We start from the raw sequence: 17,938 nt of genomic DNA, 5'->3' as shown, positions 1-17,938 counted from the left end.
TGCCCCAAGTGGAGGAGTTCAAGTACCTAGGAGTCTTGTTCACGAGTGAGGGAAGAGTGGATCGTGAGATCAACAGGCGGATCGGTGCGGCGTCTTCAGTAATGCGGACGTTGTACCGGTCCGTTGTGGTGAAGAAGGAGCTGAGCCGGAAGGCAAAGCTCTCAATTTACCGGTCGATCTACGTTCCCATCCTCACCTATGGTCATGAGCTTTGGGTCATGACCGAAAGGATAAGATCACGGGTACAAGCGGCCGAAATGAGTTTCCTCCGCCGTGTGGCGGGGCTCTCCCTTAGAGATAGGGTGAGAAGCTCTGCCATCCGGGAGGAACTCAAAGTAAAGCCGCTGCTCCTTCACATCGAGAGGAGCCAGATGAGGTGGTTCGGGCATCTGGTCAGGATGCCACCCGAACGCCTCCCTAGGGAGGTGTTTAGGGCACGTCCAACCGGTAGGAGGCCACGGGGAAGACCCAGGACACGTTGGGAAGACTATGTCTCCCGGCTGGCCTGGGAACGCCTCGGGATCCCCCGGGAAGAGCTAGACGAAGTGGCTGGGGAGAGGGAAGTCTGGGTTTCCCTGCTTAGGCTGTTGCCCCCGCGACCCGACCTCGGATAAGCGGAAGATGATGGATGGATGGATGGATGGATAAAAATAGCAACAATTCAAAAATATTTTATAAATATATTTATTGAATAATACTTTAACAAAATATGAATGTAAGTTTATAAACTGTAAAAAAAATACTACAATGCGATACTCAGTGTTGACAGCTATTTTTTTGTGGACATGTTCCATAAATATTGATGTTAAAGATTTCTTTTTTTGTAAAGAAATGTTTAGAATTAAGTTAATGAAATCAGATGGATCTCTATTACAATCCCCAAAGAGGGCACTTTAAGTTGATGATTACTTCTATGTTCTGTATTTATAATTAAATCATTTGTTTATTTTTCTACAAGTTTTTAGTTATATTTAGTATATATTTTTTTCCAAATACCGTATTTCCTTGAATTGCTGCCGGGTACATAGTACGCGCCTGCCTAGAATTACTGCCGGGTCAAACTCGTTTCGCAAAATAATTAGCGCATGCTTAGCATTTCCGCCGGCTCAGGATTAATGCCGGGTGAAACTCGTTTTGCTAAATATTATTTTTATTAGCGCATGTACAGAAATTCCACCGGGTCAAACGCGTTTCGCAAAATAATTAGCATATGCCTAGAATTTCCGCCGGGTCAAACTCGTCACGTCACGAGTGACAATTCACCTGTCATCATTTTCAAAATGGAGGAGGCTGATTTCAATAATTTTAAATCACATAAAGGGAAGAAGATTAAGAGCTATTCAGTAGGATTTAAGGTCCAAGCTATTGAATATGCTAAAAAGAACAGTAGGCAGCTACTGTATGTTTTATTAATATACTGTAGCGGCGTGTGTCAAATATAAGTCATTAAATGACTCGCGCTTCCTGGTGATAGAGGGCACTACTGATCCTTTTTGCGACTACTCGGCTGCCGAAGAAGTGACTGCAAGCAGCAAGAGTGAGCAGCGTTCGTTTGTTTTTTCCTCTCGCTCGCACTTTTAACATAGAGGATTACATATGTAAAATAAAAAAGTTTTCTAAACTGGACTTTCAATCGAAGCAGGAAGTAATAAAGGAAGATCTCCATCGAGACAGAGAGACTTTTAAAACTGAAGAAAGATAAGGAAGACTTCTATAAACAAGTTATCTATGCTTTTGATCAGAAGGAGCTGCACATGGACTTCATTTATAAGTAAAGTTAAGACCATACTAACGTTTTTTTTTATTAAATGTGCTTTTCATGATGGTATCCTTACATCACACTCAAATTTATAAGCGCAGGCCTAAATTTACCACATGCCTTTGGTAAGCGCCGCAGTGAGAAGAGGTTTAAATTAATTAGCGCCCCGCAGGCAATTAGAGGAAATACGGTAGTTAAAGAAAGTCCACAACAAATGAGCAATATTTTGCACTGCTATACAGTTGAATAAATCAGAAACTGATGACATAGTGCTGTATTTTACTTCTTTATCTCTTTTTTTCAACCAAAAATGCTTTGCTCGGATTAGGGGGTACTTGAATTAAAACAATTTTCACAGGGGGTACATCACTGAAAAAAGGTTGAGAACCACTGCTCTAAAGGGTAAGCACAGCTAAGGTGGTGTGGTATTACTGGCCCTGAGAATTAGTGTGTTGCATTATTTATAGACATACAGTGGTCTGACTATGGTCCATTTTACAAATATATACAGGTATATAAAAAAAATATCAAACAGACTTTTCCTTCCTTTGTCGACAATTTATTCGCTCTCTGCAGCACTCATTTGCAGTTTCTTTTTTTTACTTCACAGTGTAGTTACTTTTACAGTGTTGTTTTTATACCACAATAATTTGGCAATGGGTTTAGAGAAAGTGTATTTGTCTTCATCTAGTTTTACTTTGTGTGGTAAGCAACATTGAAATATCAATATTTGTTTTCAAGCTGTCCACACATTTGGACAAAGAAAGCAAATTTTGTTAGATTTGTTTAATCCTTTGCGTTTTTGCGTTTAAAGTTACAAAGAAAGAGCAAAATTGGTAAAGTCATAAAATCACAAAACACAAGCCCTCAACGTCGCAAATTTGCTGCAATGTTTTGAAAAAAGCTGCCCCAAAATCAGGCATTTTAGGCTGCAACGTTTACAAAAAAATCCCTTGATATCCTAGAGAAGCTGTTGGATGCATTTAAGAATTGTGCAGGCAACTTTTATGTCACATGTATCTGTCAAACAAGCGCAAAAAAAAAATTGTTCTTGTTAGAAAACTATCACTCAACTTAAAGGGAAAGTGCACTTTTTAAAAAATGTTGCCTATTGTTCACAATCATTATGAATGACAAGAAGACAAAAGTTTTGGGGGTTTTTGCTTTCTAACATGTAAAAATTGGCTCCTTCTTGGTGACTTGCAATGCAGCTGATGGGAGCAATCAATTCTACCTCTTAATCACTTCAAAATGCATTCAAAAACCGTCAACAATACTTCACTCACGTTTGGTAACCTGTAAAAGAACCAAGCTGTCGCGACATTGTTATTGTAAGAGTGAACACTGAAAAACTATTTTTCTAGTGTGGTAACAAATCGGTGTGCTGCAGTATTTGCTGTAAAAGGTAACTATGGACAGAGATAACCTAGCTTCTATGTCAACACGAAAAATGTTTGAGTTTGTAGTGCACAACACTGCAATAAGACACTAATTTGTATTGACTGAAAAACATCAACAATCATATTACGGTATCTGTAAAGTATTAGCCAGCAAGCCAGACAGCATATGCACAGTAGTTGTAGTAACATGCATGACATGCTGCGTGTATCATGATCAATATAAAGTGAGACTGACTCGATGGACAGTTGTCTGTTTGGTCCAGCTGGCAGAGGACGTTTTTAGGTAAGCACGCCATTTGTGTCAAAATAGAATAGCTTTAAATTCCGCATGTTGCAGTTTCGAGGGATTTTCACCTCACTCTCCCGGCTTCTGTCTACTTCAACGTCTCAGTCTTCCTTCGTGCTGGCTTCTATAAGCAGCAGTTAATCCTACATATATTTGGCTTGAAAAAGATAAGTTTGTGAATCCTTATTTGTCCAGAAATAGTCGTCGTTTTTGTTTGTTACCGTGTGCCATGATTAGAAGACGCACTGCGCTTGTTTACGGAAGTAGGACACACGTTGTTGCCAGAAGTCGGACGTGCGCTCCTATGGAAACGGAAATAAATGCACCGAAGAACTAGGTCCGACAATGACAAAAATTACCAAAATATGGTAAATGTACATACTACATATTGTTATGAATGTGTCTGTTACTACATTATATATATATATATATGTATACATATATATATATATATATATATATATATATATACATATATATATATATATATATATATATATATATATATATATATATATATATATATATATATATATATATATATTGATGGAGGGTTTTGCAGTTGTCTTAGAGTGCTTTGAAGGCTACAACGGTGACTCCCAATAACCGCTTCTTCCAAGTGTTTTTTTACCATCTTTAAAATGAAATAAAAAGGCATATGTGTTCTTGTGTCTCATAATGATTGTGAACGATTGGCAAAATGTCAAAAATAGTGCAGTTCCTCTTTAAATGACAAAGGCAAAAGAGAATTGTGTTGCAGAATTTCTTTTATTTACATTTGTAATTTCAACGTGTAGCATTTTGAAACTTAAAGTGCCAATATTCTATGAAATGTTTCCTTATAGACTGGCACTAACAACTATTGATGTGTTTTTTGTTCATATGAAACAGGCAGACTTGACAAAATGTCCCCATACGTATTCCTTGGTGACCGCTGTCATTTGCCTGCAAATACAGATAAAGACTTGATAAAACCCAAAGAAGGTGAGACCTTTTCACTGTCTGCATTTTAATGGTTGACCTATTTATGAAGATGTTTTTTTTTGTTATGTCTTTAGTAAAGTCCTCAACAACAGCACCTGCAACGCCCATAAAGCCATTGGACAACGACGGAGATGTCCGCAAGAGCACCACAATGGCCGAGTACAGGAAGGGGATGGAAGCTAAAGCTGGTATGGCGCACAGTTTGGTTACAAATTGTTTGCCTCATTCAAACTGCGTAAATGTATCCGTGAAGTTTAAAATAATTTCTTTCATCTTCACGTTTACCCATAGTCAACGACCGGAACGTCCTGAGTGGCTATAATCTCTCTGGGAATGCTTATACAGTGCGACAGAGAGCCACTAACATTCCCTCTCAGAAAGAAACTGTCAAGCAACACAAGAAACAAGGTCAATTAAGCCATCAAATCTCTTTAATAAAGCTAATAATATTGGCATTTTTAGTAGCATTAATCATGTATTTTTTCTCTGGTTTCTTTTTATTCTCAGAAGTTAAAAAGACAAGAGCTGTTGCTAGGAAGCCCTCTGCTGAAGATTCATCGAAAGGTAAAACTGAGGTCTTCACCTTTTAAAGATGTGGCATGCAGGCTATTTTCTTTAAAAATGCTTGAAAATATTATGCATACATTAAAGATCCTAATAGGGATTTTAGCATTTTTTACCTCGATCAAACATGGCAGAAAAGTCTGTTAGAAGATACCGCAGTAGTAAACAGTAGGGAAGCAACGCTGCTTGGTATAATTCTGCACAGAACAATCTGCCCTATTTGACCATGATCCTGCGTGTGTCTGTGAATTAGTGCATGTTTGTGTGTGTGTTTGTGTCTGTGTCTGTGTGTGCATGTGACCGTCCCTGTCCACTGTCACGAAAGTCAGGCTCATCACAACGAAATTAATGGTCGATTAGCGTTCTCTCTCTTCCCCCTGGAAGTGCTGAGCAAAAATAAAGAAATATGGCTAACAGTAGAATAGAAGTTGAAACACAACATTAAGAAAGAGCAGCAACTTAAGTGACCGCAGTAATCCTGCCCTGAATGCAGGCAAATACAGAATGTCTCTGAGACTGAACTATTGTATTGATCCCGACTGGAAGAATTAACACACCTATTTTAATCCGTGGGGAAAAATATATTTGGCACATGCCAGCTTCACTGGTTTTGCGTTTTGTAAATTAAGGAAATAACTCAAACAGTGTACTAACATGATCTAATTTAAGAAACTGTTCAAACTCAAAGTGTTTACAAAGTACAAATAAGAAGAACCTTGATAAACATTCTGAACTTATTGATAATCTTATTCATCTCACCAAATGATTATTATTTATTTACTGGTAATGTTATTATTTTTGGAATATATTGTGAATACATTGAGAACAGAGTGAACAAACGTGTCAGAAATTGGTATGAAAAGGAAAAGAGGTAGGGTTATATAAGTTCATCCTCTCCTTTTCGACCATGTTGAAAAGAGAAACTGGAAACTGCGATGTATTATGTTGTAATTTTTTGCATGTTCGAAATAAAATCAAACTCAATGTAGAGCAAATGAATCACAGTTTCTCACTTCAGTTCTCACTGTAAAGTGCTTTAAGTGCCTAAAATGAATCTAGTAAATTATTATTAGTATTATTATTAATACAGGGATTCCTCTGGATTGCCACTATATTTGTTGCGGTGGGGGCGTTGCTTGGGGCATGGTCAATATGACATCATCATACATATGACATATATCATACATTCATAATTTAGATTTGCAATGATTAATATATTTTCTTTAGAAAGGCTAAACAAATGTCTTATGCATATTTAAAATAATTTACTAATGTTATTAGTTATTAATAATACCAATAATAATATTATTAATAACATTGTTTCCTTATATCAGCAGAATCACAATCAGGTTCAACACAAGGAATTTGACATGGTAGACTGTGCTTTTTTTGTTCAATGCAGTTTGAATTGTTGATGCTTATTGTAAAATACAACACTTTATTCTCCCCTCCCTGAATGTTGTAGTTTAGTTTGCCAAATATGTAAACAGTCCTTTGAGTTGGATTTAAAAAAATAACTAGTTGTTGTCTCGCCCGGAAAAGGGTGGAATGCCATCTCCGGGTTGGGGAGGAGATCCTGCCCCAAGTGGAGGAGTTCAAGCACCTAGGAGTCTTGTTCACGAGTGGGGGACTAGTGGATCGTGAGATCGACAGGCGGATCGGTGCGGCGTCTTCAGTAATGCGGACGTTGTACCAATCCGTTGTGGTGAAGAAGGAGCTGAGCCGGAAGGCAAAGCTCTCAATTTACCGGTGGATCTACGTTCCCATCCTCACCTATGGTCATGAGCTTTGGGTCATGACCGAAAGGATAAGATCACGGGTACAAGCGTCCGAAATGAGTTTCCTCCGCCGTGTGGCGGGGCTCTCCCTTAGAGATAGGGTGAGAAGCTCTGCCATCCGGGAGGAATTCAAAGTAAAGCCTGCTCCTTCACATCGAGAGGAGCCAGATGAGGTGGTTCGGGCATCTGGTCAGGATGCCACCCGAACGCCTCCCTAGGGAGGTGTTTAGGGCACGTCCAACCGGTAGGAGGCCACGGGGAAGACCCAGGACACGTTGGGAAGACTATGTCTCCCGGCTGGCCTGGGAACGCCTCGGGATCCCCCGGGAAGAGCTAGACGAAGTGGCTGGGGAGAGGGAAGTCTGGGTTTCCCTGCTTAGGCTGTTGCCCCCGCGACCCGACCTCGGATAAGCGGCAGAAGATGGATGGATGGATGGATAGTTGTTTTGTTTATATATTTTTCACAATTAAATCACTTTAAAACTAACCACACTAAAGAAAGTAAGTTATATATACACATGAAGTACACATAAATGTAGGAATCACATTAGGTTAATGATATTATTTGGAATAAACTGAAAAAAGCAATGCAATTATGCAGGGTGAAGGTTGAGCTCTAATGCCGCTAGCTTAAGGCTAACGTAGAATGGACCAGCTTATAGACAAGCGAACTTAAATTAGCATGGCCAATCGCAGGGCACAGACAGACAATCATTCACACTCACATTAATATCTATGGACAATTTGCAGTCTCCAATAAACCTAACATGTATATTTTTGGAATGTGGGAGAATACCCACACACACACTAGTACAAGTGCACACCCCACACAGTGATGTCCAAACGGAGGTTCGAAAACACTAGACGTATATAGACAAAAAATGCATTATTTGTCTTAAAATACCTTTGTCTTCAACTTGCTCTAATTACTTTTGCCGAGTGTCAACTTGCACGACCAGCTGACATGCTTCTGACCTACAATTTAGATGCATGCTTTTTGTTTAGTTTTTTCCCAAATAAAGTAATGAGGAACATGTTTTATGTTTGAGCTTTTTTTCCAAATAAATAATAGACTATAGACTGTATATTAATTCAGAAAATATATCACTAATATATTTTTCATTAAAAAAAAGTGTTTTCATGTAAAATGAAAAACCTTATTTTGAAGGTGTGGCGGCAGTAATCTTGCCGTTGTGCCACAGTAGTTAAAATGTAGGTGAAAACCGGTAATAATGAAAAACTTACGATGTTGCATACAACCACAGATGTCAGTCATCTTTGAGCCAGCACTAATTACAGACCCTGGCAGTTTTTTTGTTTATTTTTTTCCAAAATAAAGTAATGAGGAACGTTTTTATATTTGAGCTTTTTTCCCAAAGTCATTATAGCCAGTAGTATGTAAATAATACACTATAGATGGTATATTCATTCATACAATATATCACTTAAAAAAATGTTCATCTTAAAAAAAGGGTTTTCATGTAAAATGAAAAAACTTATTTTGAAGGTGTGGCGGCTGAAATCTTGCCGTTGCGCCACAATCGTTTACAGAAAGGAGAAACCTGTAACAATCAAAAACCTAGGGTGTTGCCTACAGCCACAGATGTCAGTCATCTTTAAGCCAGCGCTAATTAAAGACCCAAGCAGTTGTTTAATTTTGTAGACCGCACAATTTGCAACTATGAGGGACTCCGCTGTTAATTGATTCTTAGAGGGATTACTTGGAACAACTAAAATATCAAACTTTTTCATTGTCCAAATACTTGTGTTCTTTCAGGCTTCCTTCAGTACTTTTGCTGGTCAGTTGTCCTGCTAGTGCTGCTCAGCTCGGCTGCACTGCTTCTTTACAAGTACAAGATGAGGTCACAGAGCAGTGCGGGGCGTCCATCCAGGTCAGTGAGCCTGGAAACATTTGCAGAACACCTGTCCCGCCTGGAGGCCCGCTTCCATAATCAGAGGCCCGAGCTGTGGACCAGGAGCAGGATCCACTTGGAGAAACACCTCCGAACGGCACAGCCCACAGAGCCCGTGAGTCTGATTCTGACGTCCGGGCGCGGGGCTGAAAAGACACTGTCCTGCTTGGCTAAGGGTCTGGCTTCAGCCTTCTCCTCAGCCGTCCAGGGTTCCGTGCTCCACATAGATGGAGCAAGCAAAGCTGGCCTGGAGAGCGACGCGGTGAAGCTAGACATCGACAGGCAGCTGCAGGCAGCTTTTGGAGGAAGCCAACCGGTTGCCCTCATGCAACGCCTGGAGGAGCTGCCACCGGGTTCCACGCTCATTTTTTACCGCTACTGCGACCACGAAACCGCCGCGTTCAAGGAGGTCTTCCTGTTATTTACCATCCTGCTGCCTCAGGATGAGGTCGGGGGGGGGCTTGAAATTGTCGAGGAGTCGGTGCAAGATTATCTTAAAGACAGGCTGGTGGGCTCCGGCGACCACGCGTCCTTCAATGACATGGACGCAGATAAGTACGGCGGACTGTGGAGCCGCATCTCCCATGTGGTCTTGCCTGTGGCGGCCGAGAGGGATGTCGAGCAAAACGGATGCTGAGGAGCTAAGCTGGCGTTTCCACAAAAGAAACGACCAGTTCTGCTGCACTGTGAATTTATTGCACTGAGGTAATGTCACCAAAATGAAAGCAAACATTGAAAAGGTCAAAGATTAGAAGCTGATTACAGGTGACACTTGCTTACACTCAGGTGTAGAGTCATTCTTAAATATCACAAGGACAAGCCATTGCTTGAACCCATTCATACATTTGATTTCTTACTTTTGTGTGCTCTTCTATGCAATCCTCAGATGTTTGATAGATCAAGGTTTTTAAGATGTGTGTGCAGTTGCTACTAAAACAACAGCTTGTCTACAGAATTAGATTTTACTGATAATTTTGTCAAGATCTTTATTATTGTAATAGCCTCACCAGCAGAATTATTTTTAAATATTTTGATCTCACTGGTTATTAGTGTTTCCCAAACTTTCATTTATTTTTGGCATCCCGCTATATATTGACAAAGTGTTACGAAAGTGGATAGTGAAAAATCAGTGATTTTTTTGGGGGGGGAATGGGGGAGACGCTTTCAAAGACTTAACATGAACGTATCGCTCGTCTTAACGAGCAGCGGTTGCCTTATCCCCCATCACTCACAGACAGCTCCGTCTTGCTCGTGACATGAGAAAAAGACAAAGAAGCGACAGAAGAAAGTTAATTTGTACAGTATTTCTAAACATATTTGTTTTGCCGTCTCTCCCACAGCATTCATAGTATACATACATGCACATGTGTCATGGCCAATTATACAAATAAGATACACAAATTCCATGTAGCTCCCATCATCCTGGGGAAAACACAGAATTTTGCAATTTAACTGCAATCTGCCATTGAGACTCACAAGATTAAAAAATTATTACTGAATTATTAATTTGACTTTCTCTCGTGATGACACCCATGCTCCTGTTTTTTGATATTTAATTTCCCCACAGGTAACAATTGATATATTGAATAAAAGATTATTTTGGTACTTGTGATTCATCGTCGTCGATCTTACACTGCTTTGATTGACTGACGACTACTTTGATCGAATGACGATTAATGTTGTGCAAACACATTCAGAGAGAGAGAAGTTTGTATATTTTATTGTAAATAATTAACAGCCAATTTATACAGAATGTAAACATAACATTTTGCTGGAGCTTCTTTGATATATTCCCACCTTAAAGAAAAAAAGCATGGAACTTGATTTTTATCTAAGGGGGAAAAAAGTGCCAAATGAATGCTTTCCGAGCGTGTTCCGCATCTTTTATGAACGTGGCATATTTTAACCTTTGATAAGGACATGGAAACTTTGGCGACTCAACCTGGCGTGTTTGCTCTTAGACGTCACTGCAAAGTACAGCCACCATAAACATAACACCCACTAGTGCTGGCTGGTTTCACCAGTTCGTCATGTGACTGTTGGTAGTTTTTTCAGGAAGATGAAGCTATTGGAAACAATATCAATGGTTCTCATTCCTCTTACTGGCAGTGGAACTATTTCAATAATGAGGAAAAAAAAAATATTTTAATATAATGGATCAGTAAGTCAGTTAAAATCACATACTGTTCTTGGGTAACTGATTTACAGAGGAAGCAAAAACAAAAGTAAAAACGTTGGAGCATTAAATGCATTGCGGCTTAGCAAACTTGAATATATTTTAAACTAGCCAAGGTACAGCTTGTATAACATTAGACAGTCCATATTGTCTTAATAGCTGTCAAAACTAGTGAACATGTCCAAATATTCCTTTTGTCTGAGGAATTCGCCACAGGTGCTCAATTAGACCTGCTACGCACCTGTTTTGCGAGCTATTCAGAAAATAACGGCTGTGTGTTGACTCCTTTTTTAGTGGATAATTAATCTGTACTGCTATACTTCTCTTAAGCATGTCTGTCTCTTTACAATAAGACAAATCCTTGCTGAAATGTGTGTGTACTCACTTGTGAGATACTGTATCAGTAAAGAACTTTTTGCAAGAGTTAAAAGTCCTCATACATAAGAAGTAAAAGTAGAAGCATTCAGGTTACAACATACAACTCACTTCCTGTTTAACTGCATATTTCGTGTAACTTGACTCTCGGCAGATCCTTGTAGTTCGCTGAGCTCCACACAAGGGTCTGGGATCGAGGGCAATGCAAACTCCTTCAAGATAGCAAAAAAATAATGAACCAATCAGAATCGCCAGGCGGGATTTCATAGCTGTGACGTAGCGCCGAAGCGACTGTTTGATTCAAAGAACAATGACTGCCCGCAGCGAGGAGTCGTGTGCTGACATTGATTCTGCTATTGCAACTGTTATGTCGGATCTCCATCCGATCCATTTTCTACCGCTTTTCCCTTTTGGGGTCACGGGAGCCTATATCAGCTGCATTTGGGCGATAGGTGGGGTACACCCTGGACAAGTCGCCACCTCATCGCAGGTTTTGTCGAATCTATCGAATGGTTATTTAAAAGATGAACAGTGTACGGTTTTGAAGGCATTTATTGTTGGCAAGGAATTTTTGGCTCTTCTTCCGAACAGGGTTGGCAAGAGGTTGATTTACCAAATCGTTCCACTGGTGGTGAAGGAAATGGGACGAGTCTGCTTTTTTCATTGGCGACTTTGTGAAATATTTTTTTGCTGTTCCCAATGAAGCCTTTTATTCACATATTTTCTTTGCGCAAACTACATTGATCTTCTACGGACATTGCTGTGTTATTTCAGTAAAAGTTTTCTAACTTTTCACTCTTGTCGTTATCCAATATGTCTGCTGTTCTGTTTTTGATTTCCCATCGTCTCTCATCAGAGTCACGGGTTGATTTCGATGTGAGTGGTTGAAGTAGCACGTCAGTCAAGATAACGGACAAGTGGTTTATCCAATCACATACAATGATTTTTTTTTTTACAAGGCCCCGCATCTCCTATTGAGAAGTCCCAGATCCTTGTGTGGAGCTCAGTGTACTACGAGGATCTGGCGAGAGACAGGTTTTATTTTGTGGGGATTTTTTGACAATTTTCCAACAAATAGGTTAACATGAACAGCATTTACATGGTATGTCCGAAGTGCGGCACGTAGCTATTCTTTTTTTATGTAACCAGTGTGATGTCATGATTCCTAATATTGGCACTATAATTATTTATCTGTCTGTTTATCATGCACCCCTACTAACAACACAAAGCTGATGAAAATGTCCGGTCCTCGGTGGAAAACGTTTGGACACCCCCGATCTAATACATTGACCCCTGTGAGATGGTTTGTTTCCCTCTCTGCTGTCTCGTCTCGCTCGGACTCGTTCGTCTGAACATGGTTTTCAGATGACCCCTGAATTTGACGCCCAACAGTGCATAAAAGACCGGGTTGAGGCAGCAGTGGGAGAAGGCAAGGAGCCGGCACACGTAGAAGGCGTAATCAAGCTGTATGCTAACGTCGCATTCTTCAAAAGGCGGAATTAGATTGTAACTGAAAAGCCTGAGAAGGATCACCACGTTGTACGGCACCCAGCCCAGAAAGAACGTGGCCACGGTGCAGAAGACTAAGTTAACCGCTCGGCTCTTTGTGCGGGATCTGCTTCTTGCGATTCTCCTGAGTATCTTACAATAGCAGAACGCCATGACCACAAACGCCACTAAGAAGAAGATGTTCTGTTGGCAAACGCCGACCGTCTCCCACAGGTCGTCCTCGTATTCACAGCCCAGGAAGTGATGGTCCTTGTGGGGGATTGGGATCACGGCGCTGAAGAGAAGCGAGGGTACGGACGCTGCGACGCTGATGATCCACAGGAGTATGGATACGAAGACTCCAGCGCTTGTGTTCTGATGTGTCAGGTCGGACCTTGGGCGGACCACCATCAGATACCTGTAGACGGTCATGGCGGTCAGAAAGAGGACGCTGCTGTAGAAGCCGATGAAGAAGACAAACGTGATCACTTTGCATAGGATCTCGTGGATCAGCCAGCCCCAGATGTGGTACAAGGCCCAGAAAGGAAGGCCGCAGGTGAAGACCAGGTCAGACAGGGCCAGATTGAGAATGAAAACGTTGCTGAGGCTCCTGATGTTTTCGTACAACGCCAGGATCACGAGGACCAGGATGTTGCCCACGAGGCTCAGCGTGGTCACGATGGAGAAGAAAACAGGAATGACCACAGCTCCAAATTGGACCACCTCACCCTTTTCACATATACCATCTTCATAGTCTGCGTCATACGAAGAGTTATTCATTGCTGTGCCTGTAGACAGCAAGTTATTTCTTTTATTTTGCACTTGTAAGTACAATTGGAATTAAAAAAAAAAAAGCACAACTTACCTATCGCTTCTATGGCTCTGATGTTGTTCAACCTTCACTCCTCAGTCCGTCAAAAAAAGAAAAACTACCACAGAGTGCATTTGTATTCTCAACTGGGTGTTATTCCTGTTTTGACTTCTCTTTCAGTATATCAAAACTTGTTTTAGTCAATTTGATCATAGAGCACATAATAGGTAGGGTCAATCCTAGTTACAATTCAGGAAAGTGATATATACGTATATATATATAATATGTGTATATATATGTGTGTGTATATATATATATATATATATATATATATATATATATGAATATATGTGTGTATATACACATATATGTATGTGTATATATATATATGTGTATATATATATATATATATAAAGTGTACGTATATATACACACATATATGTATGTATATATATGTATGTATGCATGTATATGTATAAATACATGGATATGTATGTATATAAATATATGTATACATATGTATGTATATATATATACATATATGTATATACACGTACACATACAAAGACACATTTGTACATATATATATATGTATAAATAAACTTGTATATATGTCTTGAGTTTCCAATAATTTCTACAACTCTGGCTTTTATGTGATAATGATTGGAGCACATTTTTGTCACAGAAAAAAATCATGGTTTGGTTCTTTTATGAATTTATTATGGGTCTACTGAAAATGTGACTGAAACGGATCTCCTGCCGTCCTGATGTGGGTTGCAGTGACACTCGGTACAAGACGCATCCTAGCAGGTTTGACTCCGATTTATTATTTCAATAATCGTGTCTTCTGGCCATTCGGTCGCGCCATTTTCCAGCACGTGGGCTCTTCCTGCTGGTCGCGGCACACCTTTCGGTGTCCGGTTTCTGCGGGGGCTCATCTCGCTCTGGGTCTCGCTCGTCGTGCTTGTGGTCTTTCGTTGCCGTGGTTTCCTCGCCTACTTCTGCCATGATTGCTCCTCCCGCGCCCATTTTATTCTGTAGCAGAAGATGTAATGATTGAGCGCAGGTGTGTGGTGTACGCACCGGGCTGATGGCTGCAGTGTCGCTCCAGTCGTGCCCCGCCTCTACGCTCTGCTGCATGCCCCGCCTCCTGGCCGCCATCTTGGTTAGGACAACCATCTCTCCCAGCCCGCTGTCGGCTCATCGGCTCCGCCTCTCCACATACCTCCCCACCCAGTTCGAAGCCGGGCTTCAGTCCGGCCGAGCCTACTCCCCTCCCCCCATCTTTTGAAGGAGCGGGAAAAAACTGCCCCGGCCGCTTGTCTTCTTCCTCCCTTGCTCTCTCCTTCTGGTTCCGACTCTGCACCACTTCGCTTACGCTGAGGCTTTCCCCGCGCAGGTGTTGCTGTGGGGCCGTTGTCATGGCAACCGTTGCGTCTGCCAACTCCCCACTTCTTGTGCAGTCCGCTGGGAGAGTGCCGCTGTCGACTTGGACTTCTTTTTCGCTTCTCATCCTCTCCTCTTCTTCCTTCTTGGCCTTTTCTTCAGTCCTTTTCCTCTCTTCTTCGTCCGCGACTCTTTTCTCCGCTGCTCTTAGCAGCTCTTCTTGTTTTATCACCAGGGAGATGAGTTCCTCCTTGGTGAGCATGGAGTACGGTCCTTTGGAATTGCTTTCTTTCACCTCTGATTAATCTTTTCCTTCGTCCTCTCCCCGCTCCTCTTCATCATCATCCTCCTCCTCCTTTTCTTCATCAGATTCTTCTTCATCATCTTCCTCTTCTTCTTCATCAACATAATCTTCCAGGATTTCTTAAATTATTTTGTCTTTCTCAATTTCTTGAGTCTCTTCGACTTTGTCTTCATCTTCCCGCATTTTGTTCATTCTCAATTTCTTGAGTCTCTTTGATTTTTTTCCTTGTCCGTATCATTTCCTTGAATTCTTTCAGGCATTTCTTCTCTCTCAATTTCTTGAGTTCCTTTGCCTCTTTCTTAATCTTCATCTTTAACTTCTTTATCTTCAAGTGCTTCCTGTTCTCTCTCAATTTCTTGAGCTTTTCCGTTATTCAATTCCTCTTCAGCACTTCCCTGTATTTCTTCAAGTATTTTCTCTTCTTTCTCAATTTCTTGTGATTCTTAAACTTTTTCGGCTGCATGCTCCACTGGCTGTGCATCTGTTTCCTCAGTAGAGGGAGCCTCCTCTGCATTGCTGTTCTCATCACACAGCAGGTTGCACTCCCCCTTCCTCTTCTTGGCCGACGGCTCGCCCTGGTGGTCTGAAGATGTCATTGCCGCCGGTTCAGTTTCGGCGCCGGCTTCTTCGGCTTTTTCTTCGGGGTTGCATTTACCGCCTCCCACCATCGGGACATTAGCGCTTGTAGCATTTGTGTTTCCCAACGCTTCTCTTCGAGCAGCTTGGTGTAGCTCGCAACGCCTCTCCGCTCTGCTGCATGCCCCGCCTCCTGGCCGCCATCTTGGTCAGGACAACCATCTTTCCCAGCCCGCTGTCGGCTCATTGGCTCCCCCTCTCAACAGTGACCAAATCTGCTGGGTCAAAAGTATACATACAGCAACATACATCATCAATTTTGGTGATGCAGAAAAGTTCCAATCAAATCCAATTAGCTTAATGACATGGTCTCTTAACTTCATGAGAGGGATTATGATTGACGACACCTGTTGACGTCTCTGAGCCCATTTAAAAAGGGCTCATGTGATGCAGTCATTAGACTAGGTTACAAACGCGACAATGGGAAAGTCAAATGAACTTGGCACGGATCTGAAAAAACCGAATCATTGACTTGAACAAGTCAGGAAAGTCACTTGGAGCAATTCCAAAGCAGTTTAAGGTCCCAAGAGCAACTGTGCAGACAATTGTTCGTAAGTATAAAGTGCATGGCACAGTTTTGTCACTGCCACGATCAGGAAGAAAACGCCAGCTATCACCTGCTGCTGAGGGAAAATTTGTCAGGATGATCAACAGTCAACCGAGAACCACCAAAAAGCAGGTCTGCAGTGAATTGAAAGTTGCTGGAACACAGGTGTCTTGTGTTTCAGACCATATCTGACCAAAATAACATTACATGTAGTATTTAATTAAAAAAAAAAAAGTAGCCTGGATGTTATTTTATGTTGCTTTGCTGTAGGACATAATATTCCCCAACACCTTCAACATGACTATTACAATACTGATTGTAATATTAACATTAAAAAAAACTATTATTAAACTATCATTACGCCCAGTTGTCAAAATAATAATAGATAACTAGTAGGGCTGCCAATTTTTGGGTGTCCCACGATTTGCTTCAATATCGATTCTTGGGGTCGCGATTCGATTATATATCGATTTTTTTCTCGATTCAACGCGATTCTCGATTGAAAAACGATATTTTTCCGATTCAAAACGATTCTGTATTCATTCAATACATAGGATTTCAGCAGGATGTACCTGATACATCAGCGACTATAGGAGCTAGACATGTAAAAATCTTCTGGAAAAGACAAATAAGAAGAAAGAAGTAAACAATAACCTGGATTTATTGAGCAAAAGGACAGAAGTAAACATTTGGTGGACGTTTAGGAGACCTCTTTTGGGCAACTCCTGTTGAAAGTTGACATGCTACACCTGAAGCTGATTACCTACATGGCAGCACATGTCTTCTAGAGTCTTCTAAAGTAAGATGAGTACATGTGTAAGAGGCATCACTTCCAACAAGACATCCCCGGTGAGTGCAATAATTACATTATATTTAATAAATTCTTTGGATCACCTTGGGTGTGCCCAGAGTAGAAGATTTTTAAAAAAAAGCTTTTATAATTGTAAAGGACAATGTTTTATCAACTGATTGCAATAATGTAAATGTGTTTTAACTATTAAACGAACCAAAAATATGACTTAGTTTATCTTTGTGAAAACATTGGACAAAGTGTTCTTGATAATATTCATTTGTGTTTGTTCTGTGTCGTATTTGTGACTCCTCTCAATTGTTCTGTTTATTGCAGTTCTGAGTGTTGCTGGGTCAGGTTTGGTTTTGGAATTGGATTGCATTGTTATGGTATTGCTGGATTGATTAAAAAAAAAATTAAAATCGATTTAAAAAAAATGAGAATCAATTATGAATCGCACAACGGATTTGATTCATATTCGAATCGATTTTTTCCCACATCCCTAATATATAGATAGATAGATAGTACTTTATTGATTCCTTCAGGAGAGTTCCTTCAGAAAAATTAAAATTCCAGCAGCAGTGTACAGAGTTGAGATCAATTTAAATAAAAGTAAAAAGTAAATAATGGGGGTTTAAATGGAAACAAAATAGAGAAATATTACAATAAGAATAAAAAATAAAAAGCAACAATGGGAATACAAATATAACAGTTAAATAAGAATACAACAAGACAAAGTAG

At 40.5% G+C, this 17,938-nt stretch overlaps 2 protein-coding genes across 4 annotated transcripts in view; one reads left to right on the top strand and one right to left on the bottom strand.

The window, feature by feature from the left end:
• Nucleotides 1-10,289, top strand: part of LOC133543905 (torsin-1A-interacting protein 2-like) — a 39,513-nt gene extending 29,224 nt beyond the window's left edge. For all 3 annotated transcript variants that reach the window (XM_061888805.1, XM_061888804.1, XM_061888803.1), the window contains 5 exons: nt 4,337-4,429; nt 4,504-4,617; nt 4,721-4,837; nt 4,937-4,993; nt 8,549-10,289. In XM_061888805.1, coding sequence (XP_061744789.1) covers nt 4,337-4,429; nt 4,504-4,617; nt 4,721-4,837; nt 4,937-4,993; nt 8,549-9,321 — 1,154 coding nt within the window. In that variant the 3' untranslated portion in view covers nt 9,322-10,289. The remainder of the gene's footprint in view (nt 1-4,336; nt 4,430-4,503; nt 4,618-4,720; nt 4,838-4,936; nt 4,994-8,548) is intronic.
• Nucleotides 9,834-13,685, bottom strand: LOC133543908 (chemokine XC receptor 1-like). The gene is made up of 2 exons (XM_061888807.1): nt 13,589-13,685; nt 9,834-13,511 (listed from the first exon to the last, which is right to left on the bottom strand). Exon 2 carries the CDS (start codon nt 13,501-13,503, stop codon nt 12,514-12,516), a length of 990 nt encoding a protein of 329 aa, XP_061744791.1. The 5' UTR covers nt 13,504-13,511; nt 13,589-13,685; the 3' UTR covers nt 9,834-12,513.
• Nucleotides 13,686-17,938: the final 4,253 nt, after the last annotated feature.

Source organism: Nerophis ophidion, linkage group LG26 (assembly GCF_033978795.1).
Source record: "Nerophis ophidion isolate RoL-2023_Sa linkage group LG26, RoL_Noph_v1.0, whole genome shotgun sequence".
Taxonomy (NCBI): Eukaryota; Metazoa; Chordata; class Actinopteri; order Syngnathiformes; family Syngnathidae; genus Nerophis; species Nerophis ophidion.
The sequence above is the reverse complement of the archived record's forward strand: the minus strand, read 5'-3'. Positions and strand labels throughout refer to the sequence as shown.